Raw genomic sequence first — 16,243 nt, 5'->3', positions numbered from 1 at the left:
CTCCCTTCCTCTCTGTAAAAAATCAATAAAATATATTTAAAAAAAAAAAAAAAAAGAAAAGATTTACAAAGAATTTGCATTTCATTTGCACCAGTAGAGGTTGTATAATTATCTGCAAGGGACTTCTCATTCATGTTAGGAAGAGTCGAGGGGTTTTCAGGAAAGACTGTTAGTGCTTTTCTCAAGAACAGAGGGCATGTCACTTCCAAGGCCAGGAGTTGTGCTGGTCCCAGGAACATGCCCAGGCTCTACCGCCAGACAGTCCAGAACTTCGCCTTGTGCTTGGAGACCCCAGAAGTGGTTGGGGCTGGAGGCAGACTCTGGAGCCCTGTCCCATTGGTGCTGGCCCTTATTTTCCCTGCGGATTTCCACTTTTGGAGACCTTCCGTGATGGTCATATGATGACCAGCAGACTGATCACAGAGCCATCCCAGGGTCTGGTATTCCGTAGGTGCTTATAAATGATTGCTGAATGAATTATTTGATGAGCAAATAGCCTTGGACTTAGAATGAGATGGAGCTCAATGCAAATTTTAAGTGTGCTTAGCGAAGGGTCTCTTTCCTCTGAACATCTGTTTCTTCATTTGTGAAACCCCCGCTGTGCTGGGTGTTTGAGGATGGGACGCAGTCATAGTCATAGAAGCACCTGGTACATAGTTAGCACTCATCCATGATGGCTTCTGCCCTGAGTGCCCAGCTGCCTTCTTCAGGATTGCAGGAGGCTCCATACATTTCCCCTTATTCTTCCCTAAACAAATGATTTCCCCTTAAGTACTGCCGTCTAGATAAGCAAAACTCTTATTTAATTTGATTGTTTTCCTGTTTGTTTAATTACTACTATTAGAACATTAATGCTTTCTTGTATCTTTTTCACGGCTATTGTGATAGCTCCACTCTGGGTCACTGTATTTGTCAAGTTCTGCTGTTGCAAGGGTCAGACTCCTGATTCGGAGAAAAAGGCTTAAGGAGAGTGTGGAGTACTGGGTTTTGTAATTCCGTATTCTCAGGGGCTGCTTTAGCTAGGGCACGGCTACATGTAGACAGTCAGGCGGTGGGCCGGGACGCAGTGTCTGTGTCTTGGCTCCTCTCCCCTGTGTTGTCTTCACTCTTGGGCAGAGCGGCCATTTGCTCCCATCCTCTCCTCTCGACAGCTCCATTGAAAGAGCCCTCCCTTCCCCTGGAGACACCAAGAGTACTGGGACTTGGGCCCAAACCCTGCAGCCGGGCACTGTGATATGCTGGCCCAACTTCACAGACTATGGTCACAGAGGTGTGGGGCCAGTCCCAGGGAGAAACCGGGAGGGGGGGGGTGTGCGGGGGGCGCTCTGCTACCTGAGGCAGGGAGTGCTCCTGTTTCCTAGTTTACAGGTGGAGGAGCAACCTCTGTCCACTCCTGTCCCATCAACAGCTAACTTGCCCCTCTGATAAGCTGATTTCCTCCAAAAAACGGGACCCAGATATCACATAGTCTACTTATAAAGCCCTTTGGGAACCAGGTGACTTGTGTCAATTTTTGTCCAAGGCCATATATGGAACCTGGTGGCAGAGGTGCTCGGACAGGGAGTCCCCAAGAAGCTTAAGGTGGGCCCTTGTCACAGCCTCATCAAGGGGGCCCTGGACGATCTTGTGCAGGTCCCCATCCTTCATTCCAGTGTCTGTGAAATGGAAGCAAGTAACTGTCCTCTGGGCTATTTGGAGGGTTCGCTGAAGGGAGGAGCCCAGAGCAAGCCCTCAGGGATTGCAGAGTTGACTCTGAAACCGTGTGACCTTAGGCAAATTCCTTCAGCAACTTGAGCCCAAGCATTTTCGTCTGTATGAGATCATGATAGCCCTGCATGCAGGCCGGGTATGCAGGAGGCGCTCAACAAGCATTTGGACACTGAGGGGAGAGAGGGCTTTGTCAACTAGAATTTCCTACCAGGTGCCAGGTGCTCTCACCAACACAACCTCACTGTTACCAAGTCTCCGCTATATAGATGAGTAAACTGAGGCTCAGAGAGGCAGTTGCTCGCACAGCTGGGGGCAGAGCCGGGCTTTGAGCCCCTGTCCTTACCCCTGATCCAGTTGCTTCCCTGAGGAATTTGGAGGCTGTTTCGATATCCAGGCCTCATCCCTTAAGGCTGGCTAAGAGGGCACTGCTCCTGAGGTCTCCCCAGCGCTCTAGGCTGGGTTGGGACCCCCCCCCCCTTAATTCCCCACAGCTCCCTAGGCCCTCCGTCCATCACAGCACCTACTCCTGGATTGCAACTGTCTATGTCTCTTCCTCCACTGGACTGTGGGTCAAGCCTGGTGCGCCTCAGAGCCCCTGGCCCCTGGCAGGCTGGTGGGAGTGAACATGGAGCTTAAGAAATTCAGACACATGTATGGTAAAGTGAGAGCTCCGGTGTCACCCCGGAGCATGGTCCTGCACCTCCCTGAGCCTCAGTTTCCTCATCTATGAAATGGGACTAACAGTACCTTCTCACCATGCTGTTGTCAAGAAGTAGTGTACTTAAGAGTAGCGAATGTTATTTGAAGACTTAGTCATTCCCTTTATGTCTTCCAACAATCTTTTAAGGCAGACACTAGAATCGTGCATTTTCCAGATAAGAAACAGGCTGAGAGAAGAGAATTGATTTGCACAGCTGGAACTTACCACATGCCTGGTGGGAACTCGATAAGTGGCGTGTGTAATAATAATAAATGCTCATAAAATAGCCGAGTGGGCTGTTCCTGACCACCCTCCTCCCTGCCCCTTGTTAAATGCCACGCCTGGCCAGGCCGTGCACCGGGCAGGTTGCAGGGCTCGGACTGGCTGGGGAGGAGGGCTAGGGTGGCTCCTGGAAGGGAGGGTGTGTGGGGCAGACAGGGGCCTTGCCCAGCCAGCTTGGAGAAGTGACTGGGCTCAAAAATTCTCAGGCTGTGATCTGGAGAAATCACTGCGCCCCCTATACCACCCCCAAATTTCCATTGCATCTTCCTCTTAGCAGTAACCTCTTCCTTGTGCAGGAAGAGCTGGAGCAGCCGCCAACATCACTGGGACATCTATCATGTGCGCTCCTATTGAGGAAGGGAGGGCTGAGAGGCGCAGTGTGGAGTGGCTTGGGGTCAAACATCCTCTCTGAGGATGGGGCAATCACTGTCCTGTTTTGATGAGTGAAGTGTCAGTAAAAAGCCCTGGCACCCAGTAGGTGCTCAGAAACCCTTCCTCCCTCTTCTTCCCATTCCTTCCTGAGACATTTCCTGAGAGCCTGTCGGGGGCCCAGTGTAGCAGGGAGATCAGACGGTCCTTGGAAGCCTGGAAGACCTGTGTTGGATACTCATGTCAATGCTGAATCCAATATGAGGTCACCTCTCCCAGGCTCAGTGTCCTTGTCTGGGCATACTAATAGGTCCCTCAGCTGGGAGTGCACTGTTCTGGCCACCCCCAGCCTGGATGCCCCAGGTGAGAAACCCATGGGAGAGGAGTGGGTGCCTGGCCTGACTCCATGACCCACATGACCCCTCCATCTGCCTCCTTGGTCCCCTTGAGTCTTAGGACTCAAGGAAAGGAGCAGGTCTGAGGATGGGGACTCTTTGTACGTCTTCCTCCGCAGGCTTGGCTGAGGTCTTGCATGTAGCTGGGGTGAGGTTGGGTACTCTGGGGGTTCTGGAACCTTGCTCTCTAGCAAGAGAATGATTTACCAGAGAAGTGGTCAGCTCCTTGTCGCTGAAGGCATTTAAGTAGACACTCATGACCACAGGCAGAGGCATGCTAGGGCACCAGGAATCCCAAGGACCCTTCCTGATTCTCTGTGTCTAGGGGATATGACAGATGACTTGATTGCTCCTCTGTTGGGAGCGACCTTGATGCTGCAAAAAGGACACCAGGGTGAGAAGCCCTGAGCTGACTTCCAGAGTCCTGTCAAGGATAGGACAGCAACCCTTGGTGAAGAGCCAGTCAAGCTGCTCTTTCCCTGGCAGCTGTTGACTCTCCTGCAGCTTAGCATCTGGTTCTGACGGATTCATGGAAGGTCATGTGCTAGCAACTGCAGGTGACCAGGGGGCAGCTCATTACCTAAGAGTGGAAGGATGGGGAAGGTCAAGGGGTCCATGGGAAGGTACCTGGGTGAGGTGGCCACCTGGAGAGGTTGGGATCCTCTGGGACGCATTTCAGGCAGGACCAGGTGAGCTGGGAGTATGGAGAATCAGGACGACTACTCGGAAAGGTGGATGGGGAAGACTGGGGAGAAGGGGAGACACTGCAGGCAGCCTCTGAACCTGAGACCAAAGGCTGGATTTGTCCACACTCATTTGGTTGCAACTGCTAGAGGTGGGATTAAGCCCCAAAGGGATCTTGTTCACATAACTGAGAAGCCCATGTTGGCTTGAGGTATAGCTAGATCCGGACACTCAAACACTGTTCTCATCTCTCTCCATTGTTCAAGCCTGCTGTCCCCATGTATGGTCTCAGGGGGTTCCCCCAAGATGGCCACCCGCAGCTCTTCTGCCCAGCAGCTCCAGAGTCAGTGCCAAGTAAGCTCTCATCACCCTGGGCCCAGCCCTGAACAGCATGGAAGGTTCTGGTTGATCTCAACTACATTGGATTGTGCCATGGACCTTCACTGGTCTTTGGTCACCCAGCCTCCCTGCCCCCTTCACTGGGGGACTTGTGCTCTGCCCCCTGTACTGGGGTTTGTCCTGGGGCTGTCCATCAAGGTCTCGTGTTCTCCAGGCCAGGCCAGGGGTGGCCTTACTCCAGAGGTTTCACCTCATGGGCAGAGACCAGCAGAGGTCATTCCTCACCTCTTGCCATTCATCATGGTGGCAACCTGGCAGAGAGCAGAAGGGCGGGCGCTCTGCTCTGGGCTCTCAGAGCTGCTCCAGTATTTGCCCAGCACAGCCCTCCCACTCGCCCTTCGTTTCTGTGAGCTACTGGCACCTTCCAGTGGACCCACCTCCCCCACCTCAGGGTTCAGGGTGCACAGCCATGGACCCCTGATGTCTCAGATAGCACCCCTAAGGTTGGTAGGTGCCAAAGGATTTCCCAAAATCTTCCTCAGAGCCACACGCTGCACATTAATTGAGCACCAACTGTGTGCTAGCCCCTGTGCTCGGCATGGGTCCAGAGAGGCATCAGTCTCCTCACGGCCTGTGGTCAGGGGAAGGAGGAGGCGCAGGGGCAGGGACCAGTGTTTGCTCAGCTGGGCCTGCAGTCTCCCAGCTGCTAATTCAATTGGTGCCCAGAAAGGTTTGCTCCTGTGTCCTCTCATTTCCCTTTAAAAAAAAAAAAATCAATGAACTGCTCATGATGTCTTTAATAGAGACAAAATCAGAGCTTTCTATAACCTTGTTATGGGTTTGGCATTTTCATCATTTCTCCCCAAAGCTAAAGCTGGGTTAATGTGTCATCATGTGGGAATCAGACAGTGGACAGAGACAATTGGTTAATTAGGAATTAACCAATAATCAACGTGCTCTCGGCAGTTTCCCATTTCCAGAGACTCCCTCGGGCATCACAGCAGCCCTGCCTGTTGGAAGACTGTGGCTCAGAGACAGGAAGGAACTTGCCTAAATCCACACAGCCAGGATGGAAGTGGTGGAGCGGGGGTTCGATCCCGCATCTGCCTGACTCCCCAGTCCTGGTTTTCTTCTGTGAAACAGGGAGCTGGATGGTGGGGCTGGGAGGAGACGCCTTCTGCAGGGAGAGGCTGAGGGCTGGGCAGTCCCTTGCCAGTGGAGGAGTGTCCATGTGGCCGCACTGCCCCCTGGTGGCCTCCCTGTGCCTGGTCTCCAGGTGTGGGAGTGTGGAGCTGGGAACTGCAGGCTGGTAGCTGTGGGTGGGCTGGAGGAGACTGTCCTGGTGCAGCAGCCCCTGCTTTGGGACAGCTGGAGGTTTCAGCCGTCCATAGCCCATGCTCATGTCGTTGCTATCTTCTTGGAAAAGTGTTCATTTGTTAATTTATTCAGCATGTCTCCAAAGACACCTGTGCGCCCCAGGCCAAAATGCTGATGACTCAGCACAGTGCTTGCCCCAGGGAGCCTCCAGGTAAAGGTAGACACCCACGATGCAGGGAGATGTGGGCACTGTGAGGCCAGGTCTAGGGCATCCTGGGAGCCCTAACCCGGCAGGAATGGGGAGTGGTGGGAAGGGCCAAGGAAGCGCTGGTCCAGAAAGGTAAAGGAGGGTGCTAAGTGTCAGAAGGGAGCTGGGACAGCTGGGCAGAAGGGCGAGTCTGCCATGAAGCTAATGGTCCAAAGCTCAGGGGCCCTCGCTTTCCAGGGCTCTGTGCTTCGTGTTGCAATCATCATTTGTGGTCTTTCCTTCAGGCGACCCACCCCAAATTGTGTAAGCTGCCGGGGCTCCACCAAACCTGGCTCAGCCTCCCCCCCCCCCAAGGAGGAGCCATAGCACAGGGGGAGGGGGATAAAATGACAGAGGCAGAGAGGCAGGTTGGCCCAGCTGAGAAGTGTGGTTTCAGTGAGGCTGCATTAAAGGTTCAGTGGCCCGCTCGCTCCTGAGTTGGAAAGTTGTCTATAGAACTAGGCGTTCTTCCAGGGAAACCCCCAGACCCAGGCAGAGGGACCCCTGCCATGGTCCCCATGCTTTGGAAGACCCTGCCCTGGCCCTCCAGCTGCACTGCTCCCCATGAGCAAGGAGTCCATGGGCCCAGGACAGTGTGCCTACCTGGAGTCACCCCAACTCCCTTCCCATCACACCCTGGGGATCGGGACCTGATTCCAGAGTCTGTGCAAGCCTCGCCCCAGCTCCAGCCTTCGGGGGGTCCACACTGAGTGTGTGCGTGGCCAGGCCCAAGGACAGCTAGTTTGGGGTGTGGAGAGGGGGTTGGAGGATGTAATGGGGGCAGCAGGCAGCTGAAGCTGCTGTCAGGTAGGGGAGGGTGGCCGCCGTGGTGGTCTCTCTTCCTTGACTTTCATTCTCTTCACAATGATTTATAAGACCTGCTGTGCTGTGTGCTGGGCGCACCCAGGGCCAGGGTGGGCTGGGCTTCCTGGGCCACGTGTGCTCTGCAGGCCTGGGTGCCATGGCAGGAAGTACCAGGAACAGTTCCTGCAGGCAGGTTGTGGAACCCAGCAGGAGGGGTGTTCTGAGAGGAGACAGAGCCCCAGGGCTGATCATGCCTGGTGTAGAGACACATGGGGGAGGAAAGGGCAGGGGAGAGGGCCAAGACCCAGATGCCGGCGCAAGGAGGCCACTGCTCATACTTCTTGGTGTTTGGTTGTAGCACAGGAGTATGTTAAGGGTCCAGAGCTGGGCAGAAATGCAAGGGGAGAGGTCACTCTCAGGGCTGGGAGCCTATCTGGGTGGGAAGGGGGGGCTGTCTCTGACCATCTGGTCTCTGCGACACAGGCCAAACCTGTTCCCTCAAGAAGGGGTTTCCCACCGTGTTTGCAGCCCCCAGGAGGCAGCAGGAGGCTCCCCAAAGGCAGGGAGAAGGCACTTCTCTGGCCCAGCCTGGTAATTAGACCCTTCAATTGCAATTACTTTTGCAATTAGCTCAGCTGGTAATTGGAACTGGAGGTGGTAATTTCTGTCCTCCACAGACGCTCCCTCTGAATTGGGCTTTGCTCATCTGTCCAGGGTGCAGGGTGGTGCCCTGGGGAGGCTGAGCTCTTGGGTTGAGCGATGCACGCACAGCCCTGGGCTTGGCTCACAGTGAAGGGTTTGGGTTCTGCTGCAGCCTTAGGGTGGGACATTTGGGGCGTGGCAGTGGGTGCTTTGTGCTCTCCCCTTGAGTGTGGCCTGGCCTACTGACTTGCTTCTAGCCAATAGAATATGACAAAGGTGATGGGTGTCGCTTTCACAAAAGGCTACAAAGAATGGTGACTCTGGTTTGCTGGTGGACTCTCGGGCTTGCACGCTTTGATGGAGTCAACTGCCAGGTGGGGGAGGCCCACATGGCAAGGAGCAGCCTGCGAGGAGCAGAACACTGCCCGCAAGCCAGTCCCTCCCTAGTTGAGCATTCAGATGAGACCGTGGACCCGGACCACAGCCTCCTGAGACTGCGAGCAGAAAAGCCAGCTAAGCGGGTCCCGGCTTCCGCCCGTAGGTACTGTCAGGTAGTTCATGTGTGTTTAGGCTGTTGAAGCTGCTAAGTGTTGGGGAAATTCCTTATACACCAATAGGTAACCCGTACACAGACAAACTACTAAATTACATCTGTTCTACCCATTGACCTTGACAAAGCATATGTTAAAAACTACCTGGAATATCAGGTTCAAATCTGGAATCTTTGGACTCCTTGGGGTTCTGCTCCAGAGCATGTGGGAGGGAGAGCGGGAACTTGCATGGGGCCACCCCTGCCCTCCCCACGCGCTCCCTTCTTCCCCGGGATCCATCCCATACATCCCAGGCCTTGTACATGCCCAAGGGTTAAAACTCCAGACATATCCCTCTCTTGCAAATCGCCACCCCTGGGCCCAGCCATGCACACATCACCAGCACGGTCTGCTCTTAGGAGGTTGGATCTGGGGGAAAGGCCCCCATAGGCCTGGAATTGGGCTTTCGCATCATCGGGCCAAGGAAATCCAGGGTCCTAAGTGGGGTTTAGAAGGGAGGGTGGGCTCCTAGTGGGCACTTCCTCTTGGCCCTGTGGACTCCTGACGCTGTGAGGTGCAGCTGTGGGGCCAGGGCAGGACTCTCCAAGGCCCAGGAACCACAGTGGGGCCCCTTGCCTGGGCCTGAGGGTGGTCCTGGGAGAGCCCCTTGTTCCAACCTTCTCAAATGGGTGAGCCCCACCCCCCAAGGATATGCCTGAACGAAAAAGCAACCCCAGAGAATCAGGAAGGTTTACAGGGGATTAACTAATACCGTCCAGGGTTCATTGGGGCCCACGCTGGCCAAGTGCTTGCCAGGCCCTGGCAACCAAGGGTTTGGTGGACACAGCCCCTGCCTTCCCAGTTCATAGGGGAAGACATACCTCAAAGCAGACAGTTCTCTCCAAGCAGACGGGTTCCTGAAACCCCGGACACAGCAGAGTTTTCGGCTCAATGGGCTCTCAATTCAATTAGAATTCACTGAGTGTCTATTACTTGCCAGAAGCTGGGTTTTAAGCAGGAAGGGCTATATTAGCTCAGGGGTTATTAGGGAGCTTACAGATTCGTGGCCGAGCTGTGATGCCGGGATTTGTGGCGGCGGCCACCCACCAGGCTGATGCATAGCTGCCTGAGACATACCAGCGCTTTCTGCCCAGAGCTCATGTTTCAATCAAAGGTGCTTGCTACCTTTGATGGGGCAGATCTGGTCACATGTCTGCACCCAGGGGCAAGGAGGCTCAGGAATGCAGATGTTTGCACTTCACATGGGCTCCACAACAGAGGAAGCCAGGAGAGAGCGAGAGCGTGCTCCCTGACGTAGGCCGTAACGGACAGCTGCCTGCCGTGGCAGTAAGCACATGGACAACAAGGTTAGCAGGACTGAAGCCAGCAGTCAGCTCAGCAGTGTGCAGCACTCAAGTACATTTTCTTCTAATGATGTGTCACTTTTGTTTTCGGAGACCACTGGTTTGAGGAAGAAGGATGGATCTGATCTTGCCAAATACAGGGTTTTCAGTCTCTTCCGATTTTTTGCAAGTCACATTCTATTTAATGTGGGTTAAATATTTAAACAACCCCACGGATGCTCGTGCTGTGGGAGATGTTGCAATTTATAACTCCCAGCTCAGGGCTTTCTTTGCTTCTCACTGGCTTGTCACCTTCCCCTTGTCTAGGTTTTGCCTGCATTTTACAAAAAGAAAAAGAAAAAGAAAAAGTTGATGCCAGAATATACAAAGGCTTCAAAATCAAAACCAATCACTATTTATATTTTAAAATATTCTGCAAGCAGTAATATGCCACCTGGGGAGCTGCAAAGAGTTCAACACTAATAGACTCACTTAGGTGGGGTCTGAAACGTAATATGCTGATCCCATGTGACCTAAATCCTCCCAGGTTAGCATATCTGTACAGGACGGACCTCAGCAAACATCCAGTCATGTTTTCTTAAAAACCTGGAAACCTTTACTCTCTTTTTTTGGTGCCATGTGAAGTAGTTATTGACTTTAAAATGATCGGACTTTTTAGAGCAAATGTTTACCAGGCACTCAATAGGTATTGGACACTTTAGATTTATTATCTCATTCCATCCTGACTTGATCCTTAAACTAATGGCCAGGCCCATTTTACAGATGGGGAAACTGAGGTACAAATGAATAAGTCACCGGCCCCAAGGTTCCCTTAGAACTTGAACTACAGCTAGAATTCTGATCTCAGGGTTTTGAGGCCAAGAGGATGAGGGTCTTTCTTAGTAAAAACCTTGAGGCTCACAGTTTATGTATTTGCTTTCTTCTTTTATTTTGAGTCAAAGTAGAACTTGGCTTTGTATACAGTGATACGGGCCTGACGACAGTTTCAGAGAAGTGAGGACCGGAGCCTTAATGCGCACCCTGTGCCTGGAAGAGGGATTTTGGTCTGGTTCAGAGTTTCTTGTGCTGGAAACAGGTGATGCTTTTACACTTCACTTGCTGTCTATAGTGGACCACAATGGATACTTCTGGATTATTTAGATCTTTAAAAAAATAATCTGTGACCTTGTTAACATGGAGATTTGAAATCCCCACGGGGCCCCTTCTTTTTTGCCCTGAAGGGTTACCATGGATACCAACCAGTGACTGATTACCTGGAAGGTGCTCAAAACCAGGATGTCCTTAGTATTGTTTAGTGCCAGGTCCTCACAGCCTGCAGGAAAGATTCAGTGAAGCCAAACCAGGTGGATGACTGTGGTCATCTGAGACTCCTATTGGTACGTTCCCCCATGACGTTTGGTGGGTTGGGCAAAGAGTGAGGTGGTCTCTTGTTGCTCAGATGGGCAGCTAACTTGCGTCAAGGCCCCAGCCCACCCCAGTGGCCCTGAAACAGGGCACGGGACCACAGAGCGATGAAACAGTGTCTGGGCGATATGGGAAGTCAGGGGTGGGCATGAAGTGTGCCTGTCCTCTCCCACCAGGTCCTAGGGAGCCCAGGCGAGTTTGGCAGGTGGACCTGGGTTTCTGTAAGCGACAGTCAATCTCTTCTCAGAAACAGGGCAGATGAGATGGGACCACTGCGCCTCCAAGAGAATGTCCCCAAGAAATACCTTTATTTCCATCTCACGGTCAGTGAAACTGTTACACAGAATATTCCTTCTCCTTTCGTCTTGAAGGATTCCCTGCATCAGTTGTGACCACTGAGAATGTCCCATATTAAAAATAATCTTAAAATAATCATGAGCTATGGTTGACAAGTTATACTTGGTAGGCATATAAAAGATTGTATTTTGTAGACATTTATCTAAGCATTTATTCTTTTTTTAATTTACATTTTTCTTTTTATGTTTTGGAGGCTCTGAATTTTTTTTTCCCAGGTCCCAAATATCTTTGCAGGGCTTGGAAAAGCTTGTGCTCATAGAGTCTGGTGGATAGAATGGCCCTGCCAGCAGGGGGCTTCCTTGCTCACTGGCTGTGGTTAGAAACTCGGGATTTTGTCAAAGCACACTTTTTAAAAGACTAAAGACCTGAGTCATACACATATATGCTCAACATGTGACAGAGGTTAATTTAACCCATTCATGAGGGAATAAGCAGGGTGGCAGAGTGTCTGAGAGTCCGTTGTATATGTGGGGAGGAAGAATCTTGAAATAAGATCGCTAAGTTACACACAAACTGGCCAGTGTCCTACAGGGACAATGAACTGAAACTTTGGTGTTATCTGTCCTACTGAACAGAAATCCTTTGTATTTCTACTTGACCAAAAGAAAATCATTCACAACTCATCAATTTTCTACAACTTAACATGGAACTTTGCAGAGTCTGGTCCCTAATCAATAGTAAATAGGAAATCGGAGAAGGGGATGGTCCCTTAGAGAATCAAACAGTCTCGGCCAGGTCACAACCTCATGTGACACCCGGATGACATGCTGTCACCCTTATTCCCAAGTTTTGGGTACATTTTCTGAACCATAGGAAAGGGCTTTACTGAGCAAGTCCTTTCTGGGGTCAGGGCTGGACCTAGGCACATGGGTGCCCAGGCAGGTAAATAGTTTAGCTTCCCCTTCAGATCTATGTCTTTCTTTTCTTTTTTAAAAAAAATATATTTTATTGATTTTTTTACAGAGAGGAAGGGAGAGGGATAGAGAGTTAGAAACATCGATGAAAGAGAAACATTCAGCTGCCTCTTTTTACAGAGAGGAAGGGAGAGGGATAGAGAGTTAGAAACATCGATGAAAGAGAAACATTGATCAGCTGCCTCCTGCACACTCCCTACTGGGGACGTGCCCGCAACCAAGGTACATGCCCTTGACCGGAATCAAACCTGGGACCCTTGAGTCCGCAGGCTGACGCTCTATCCACTGAGCCAAACCGGTTAGGGCCAGATCTACGTCTTTCAATCTCTGTTCAACATCTATTCCGTAGGATCAGGGGAAACGGATTTTTCTGTTAATAAAAAACTAGATACAGAAAGAAATTCACTTACTCCTTCATTCTCTGGCCCCAGTGGAGTCAGTGTTCTGAAAATACTCAGCCAAATATTTCCCGTTTTATGGTGATGGCTGTTCCTCCCTCAGGTTGCCTTTGGGGCATCTCCAAATCAAACAGCTCATTGGAAGGCGTAGTCAGAAGCTTTAATTCGCATTTTATGGGTGAGCAGCAGGAACAACTGGGTTTTTGAATTTCAGCAAATGCCAGTATGGACTCCGAGCTTACTCTGACTACACGTGAATATGGCAAAATGTTCAAACTATAGGCAAACCCATGGAGACGGAAAGGTCAGTGGTTGCCTGGGGCTGGGGGAGTGGCTGCCAGTGGGTGTGAGGTTTCTGTTTGGGATGATGAAAATGTTCTGGAATTAGACAGTGGTGATGCTTGCACAATTTTGTGAATATACTAAAAAGTACTGAGTTGTCTACTTTTAAAAGATAGATTTTAGGGTATATGAGTTATATCTCAATTAAGAAAAGAAACAGAAAAGGGTTAGCACAACAAGAGATTTTTAAAAAATCCTATAAGAGGGTGCCATTTACTTTGTTGCAGCATAGTGGTCAGTGCGTATTTTGCCAGAAGAGTGGTTCTGGAAACCTGAGTTAACATGTTTGTGGTTTATCTCTACAATGTGTCAGGGCTCCATACCCTGGCTGGCTGCCTCAAGCTATAAATTGGCCTGGGCTGGGCCTGTCTTTAGGGATGTGTTTCAGTGGGAGAACTTTTCTTGAGGAGTAACCATGAAGAAAAGCCACCTCAAATAATCGTGTCTCCATGTATCCATCCATCCGATGCTCTTATTGATCACTTATTTTACTCCTCACTGCAACCTACAAGGTAGATTTTATTAACTCATGTAAAAAAAATGACATCTGAGGCCTCCCAGTCTCTTGAGAGCTGGACAAGGTTGGTTTGATCCCACGGATTCCCCACCCTCTGGGAAGTCCACAGCCTTTCCCAAAACTAGTGACTTTCCAAAGGGCTAAAATTCTCTGACCCTCCTGGTCTCCTTTGCCTCTGGACACCTGCCTCCTCTAGGGCCCCTTCCATTTGAGTTCCATGTCGACCCAGATGTGAAACTCCACCCCTTCCCACATTCCCCCAAAAGCCACTCCTACAAAATATTCATGAGTACAGTGGACTCTCCTGGAGGCCTTTTTGTAGGAGGAGAGGTGGGGAGGGTTTACATCACATCAGTGCACACCGTATAAAACGCACCCCAGGCACTCCCTTTTCCTCAGAGTGTCATTTTGGGATTGTGCGCAGTCCCCATCTTAGTGGCTCTTGTCTCCTTCCTCTCTTCCCATCCCTCCTCCTCACCGTCTGCCACCCCAGACGCTTGCCTCAGGAACTCCACATTGTTCTCCTGCCATCATGCAGATGAGAGCATTTTCAGATTCCTCCAGGTGCTCCATAGAACAAAGGGGCCCAGTTAACGATAAAGACCCTCTTCTTGGAAAGGAGTTTAGGTTAAAAATAGCGTAAAGAAAAATGTGCTCAGAGTACCACTGTCGCAGGAGGAGAAGACAAGTGCTGGAGCAGGCTGGGCTGTCACTCACAGTGCCCGGTCAGGCTCAGCCCCCTGCAGCAGATGCACACTGGGTCCCTGGGAAAAGAGCTGGGAGTAAACTCAGAATGTCCCTAAAGCTCTATGGGACACTGGGTGTCCAGAGCAGCCCTGATTTTGTCTCACGTCCTGGACTGAGCTCAGGATGGGAGAGATTTCCCAGCCTGGGGAACCGCGTAGCCTGCCAGGGTTTGGCATTTGGGAGGCTCAGAACTGACAACACTCGAAATGCACCGCCATTCAGAGTAGGATGTGTACGTCTCATGGCTGGAACCTCTGTCCACCCGGGAGCAGGGAGAGATAACGTGGCATAGGTCAGGCAGGGCCAGGAATGCCAAGCCAGGGAGCCCAGTCTCTATCCACAGGTGATGGGAGCCACACAGGTGTTTTCGCCGAAGAGTGCTCAGACTTGCGTTTTAGCTGTGACTGGTTGACGTTTATTGAGTGTCACAGTGGACCAGCACTTTTATTGCATTGTTCTAATCACCTCACAGCACAATCTCCCGAGTCCTCCAACAACCCTCGGAGATGCTGTAATTACCCCCATTTCATGGGTGAGGAAACCAGTGTGCAAGGAGGGAAAGTAACTTGTTCACACAGCTGGATTTCAAAGCCAGGCAGACACCGTGTTACACTCACACTGGGGTGCCCTTGCGGGGCTCACTGAGGTGGCCAGACATATTCAGGGAGGAGAGAATGGGGACTGGAAAGCTATTAGGGGCTCAAGAAAGCCATAGCAACTCCTGACCCAGGGCGCTGCCAGTAGGTGGTGGTGGTGGAGGTGGGAACATTGAAGACCCTTTCTAAGGAGTGGGAGGCTCTTTGAATCTCTTAAGTACAGCAGAGAAACCGTGATGAAGACAAGGTGACTCACGTTCTCTCTGTGCCTTTTCTCCTTTGCCCTCTCCTACCCTCCCCACCCTGCCCAGAGGGATGGGGGAGCAGGGAGAGCTGGGAGTGTAGGGGGTGGGGGCATCCTCAGTGGTGCCTTCTGTGGGTGGGAGGCCACATGCCACATACCCACTCTTTCCTCCAAGGGCTGTCCCAGGTAACAGGGCACTTCTCCTGTATCTGAGGCCAAGAACTGGCAGCCTTCTGGTCACATGTGGCCTGTGAAAAGGTTTGATTTTGTCTGTACAGTGGCTTAAAATTTTTTTGCCGACTTTTCAAAGATCTAGCTACCTACCTAGCTACCTACCTACCTACCTATCTAATTGCCCATCTATTCATCCATCTATTTGAACACTTCTACAGCATCAGCTATGTGCCTGGCACCTCTCTGAGAGCTCTACAAATGTCAGCTCATCCGATGTTGCCAATAGAAACCCAGACTTATGGCTTCTCCTAAAAAGGGAGGATCCGGCCCCACACCCCATGGAGCAGTATCACAGTGCCTTGGAGTTGCTGCAGCCTCCTCTGGCCGAGTGGCACTCAGAGGGTTGGTCATTAGCCCGGGTGGGGCAAAGGCCAGCAGCAGGGATAAACCGCCATCTGCCTTGTTCTGTTGACGCATGCCAGTGAACTTCCTACGGCCCCGGAACGTGTCTGAATCTGGGATGCATGAGATGTGTCCTGTGACAGAGGGCACACCCAGGAGGAAGTGATGGGCTATTCTAGGAAGTAGGGCAGGAACAGATTTGTGGGCTAAATAAAGGGTTACTGTCATATGCCGAGGGTTCGTGGATGTTTGTTACACAGCACGACTGTGGCTGTTGTTAGTTGACGCAGCCTCTCCCCAGCTATGTGACTTGGGCAGGGCCGGCTTCCCGCACAGAGACCTCCAGGAGGATGGCGTGACTTGGTGGAGCTCATGGAGTGCCTGGGGTGGGCCCAAGCAGGGTTCTGAAAATTTCTTCTGCCCTAACGTCCTGTCCCACACTCACTGGAGGTAGGCCATCTCTCAAAGGAATATTCTAGTCTCCAGGGGATGAAAGAAGCCACAGGCAGAAAACACACAAGTGGGCTGATGGGGCTGTAGGGAGCCAGCCCCCAACCTCTGGTGCTGTTAGTGGGAGCTTGAACCAGTGCCTCTCAGGAGGTCATTCAGCAACAGCTATACCCTACATCCAGAATTACACTTGCTGGCATGCTAACCACACATGCCTACATGCACACTCACACACATGCACCGCACCACCACCACCTCCACCACCACCACCTCCACCACCACCACCTCCACCACCACCACCTCCACCACCACCAC

General features: G+C 51.6%; 1 protein-coding gene across 1 annotated transcript in view; it reads right to left on the bottom strand.

The window, feature by feature from the left end:
• Positions 1-8,127: 8,127 nt before the first annotated feature.
• The window catches only part of HRH2 (histamine receptor H2), a 46,380-nt gene continuing 38,264 nt past the window's right edge, over positions 8,128-16,243 (bottom strand). The window contains exon 3 of the mRNA XM_014550366.1: positions 8,128-9,696. Coding sequence (XP_014405852.1) covers positions 9,660-9,696 — 37 coding nt within the window. The 3' untranslated portion in view covers positions 8,128-9,659. The remainder of the gene's footprint in view (positions 9,697-16,243) is intronic.

Source organism: Myotis brandtii, unplaced genomic scaffold, assembly GCF_000412655.1.
Source record: "Myotis brandtii unplaced genomic scaffold, ASM41265v1 scaffold6, whole genome shotgun sequence".
In the NCBI taxonomy this organism is placed as follows: Eukaryota; Metazoa; Chordata; class Mammalia; order Chiroptera; family Vespertilionidae; genus Myotis; species Myotis brandtii.
This window is presented reverse-complemented; position numbering and strand designations above follow the sequence as displayed.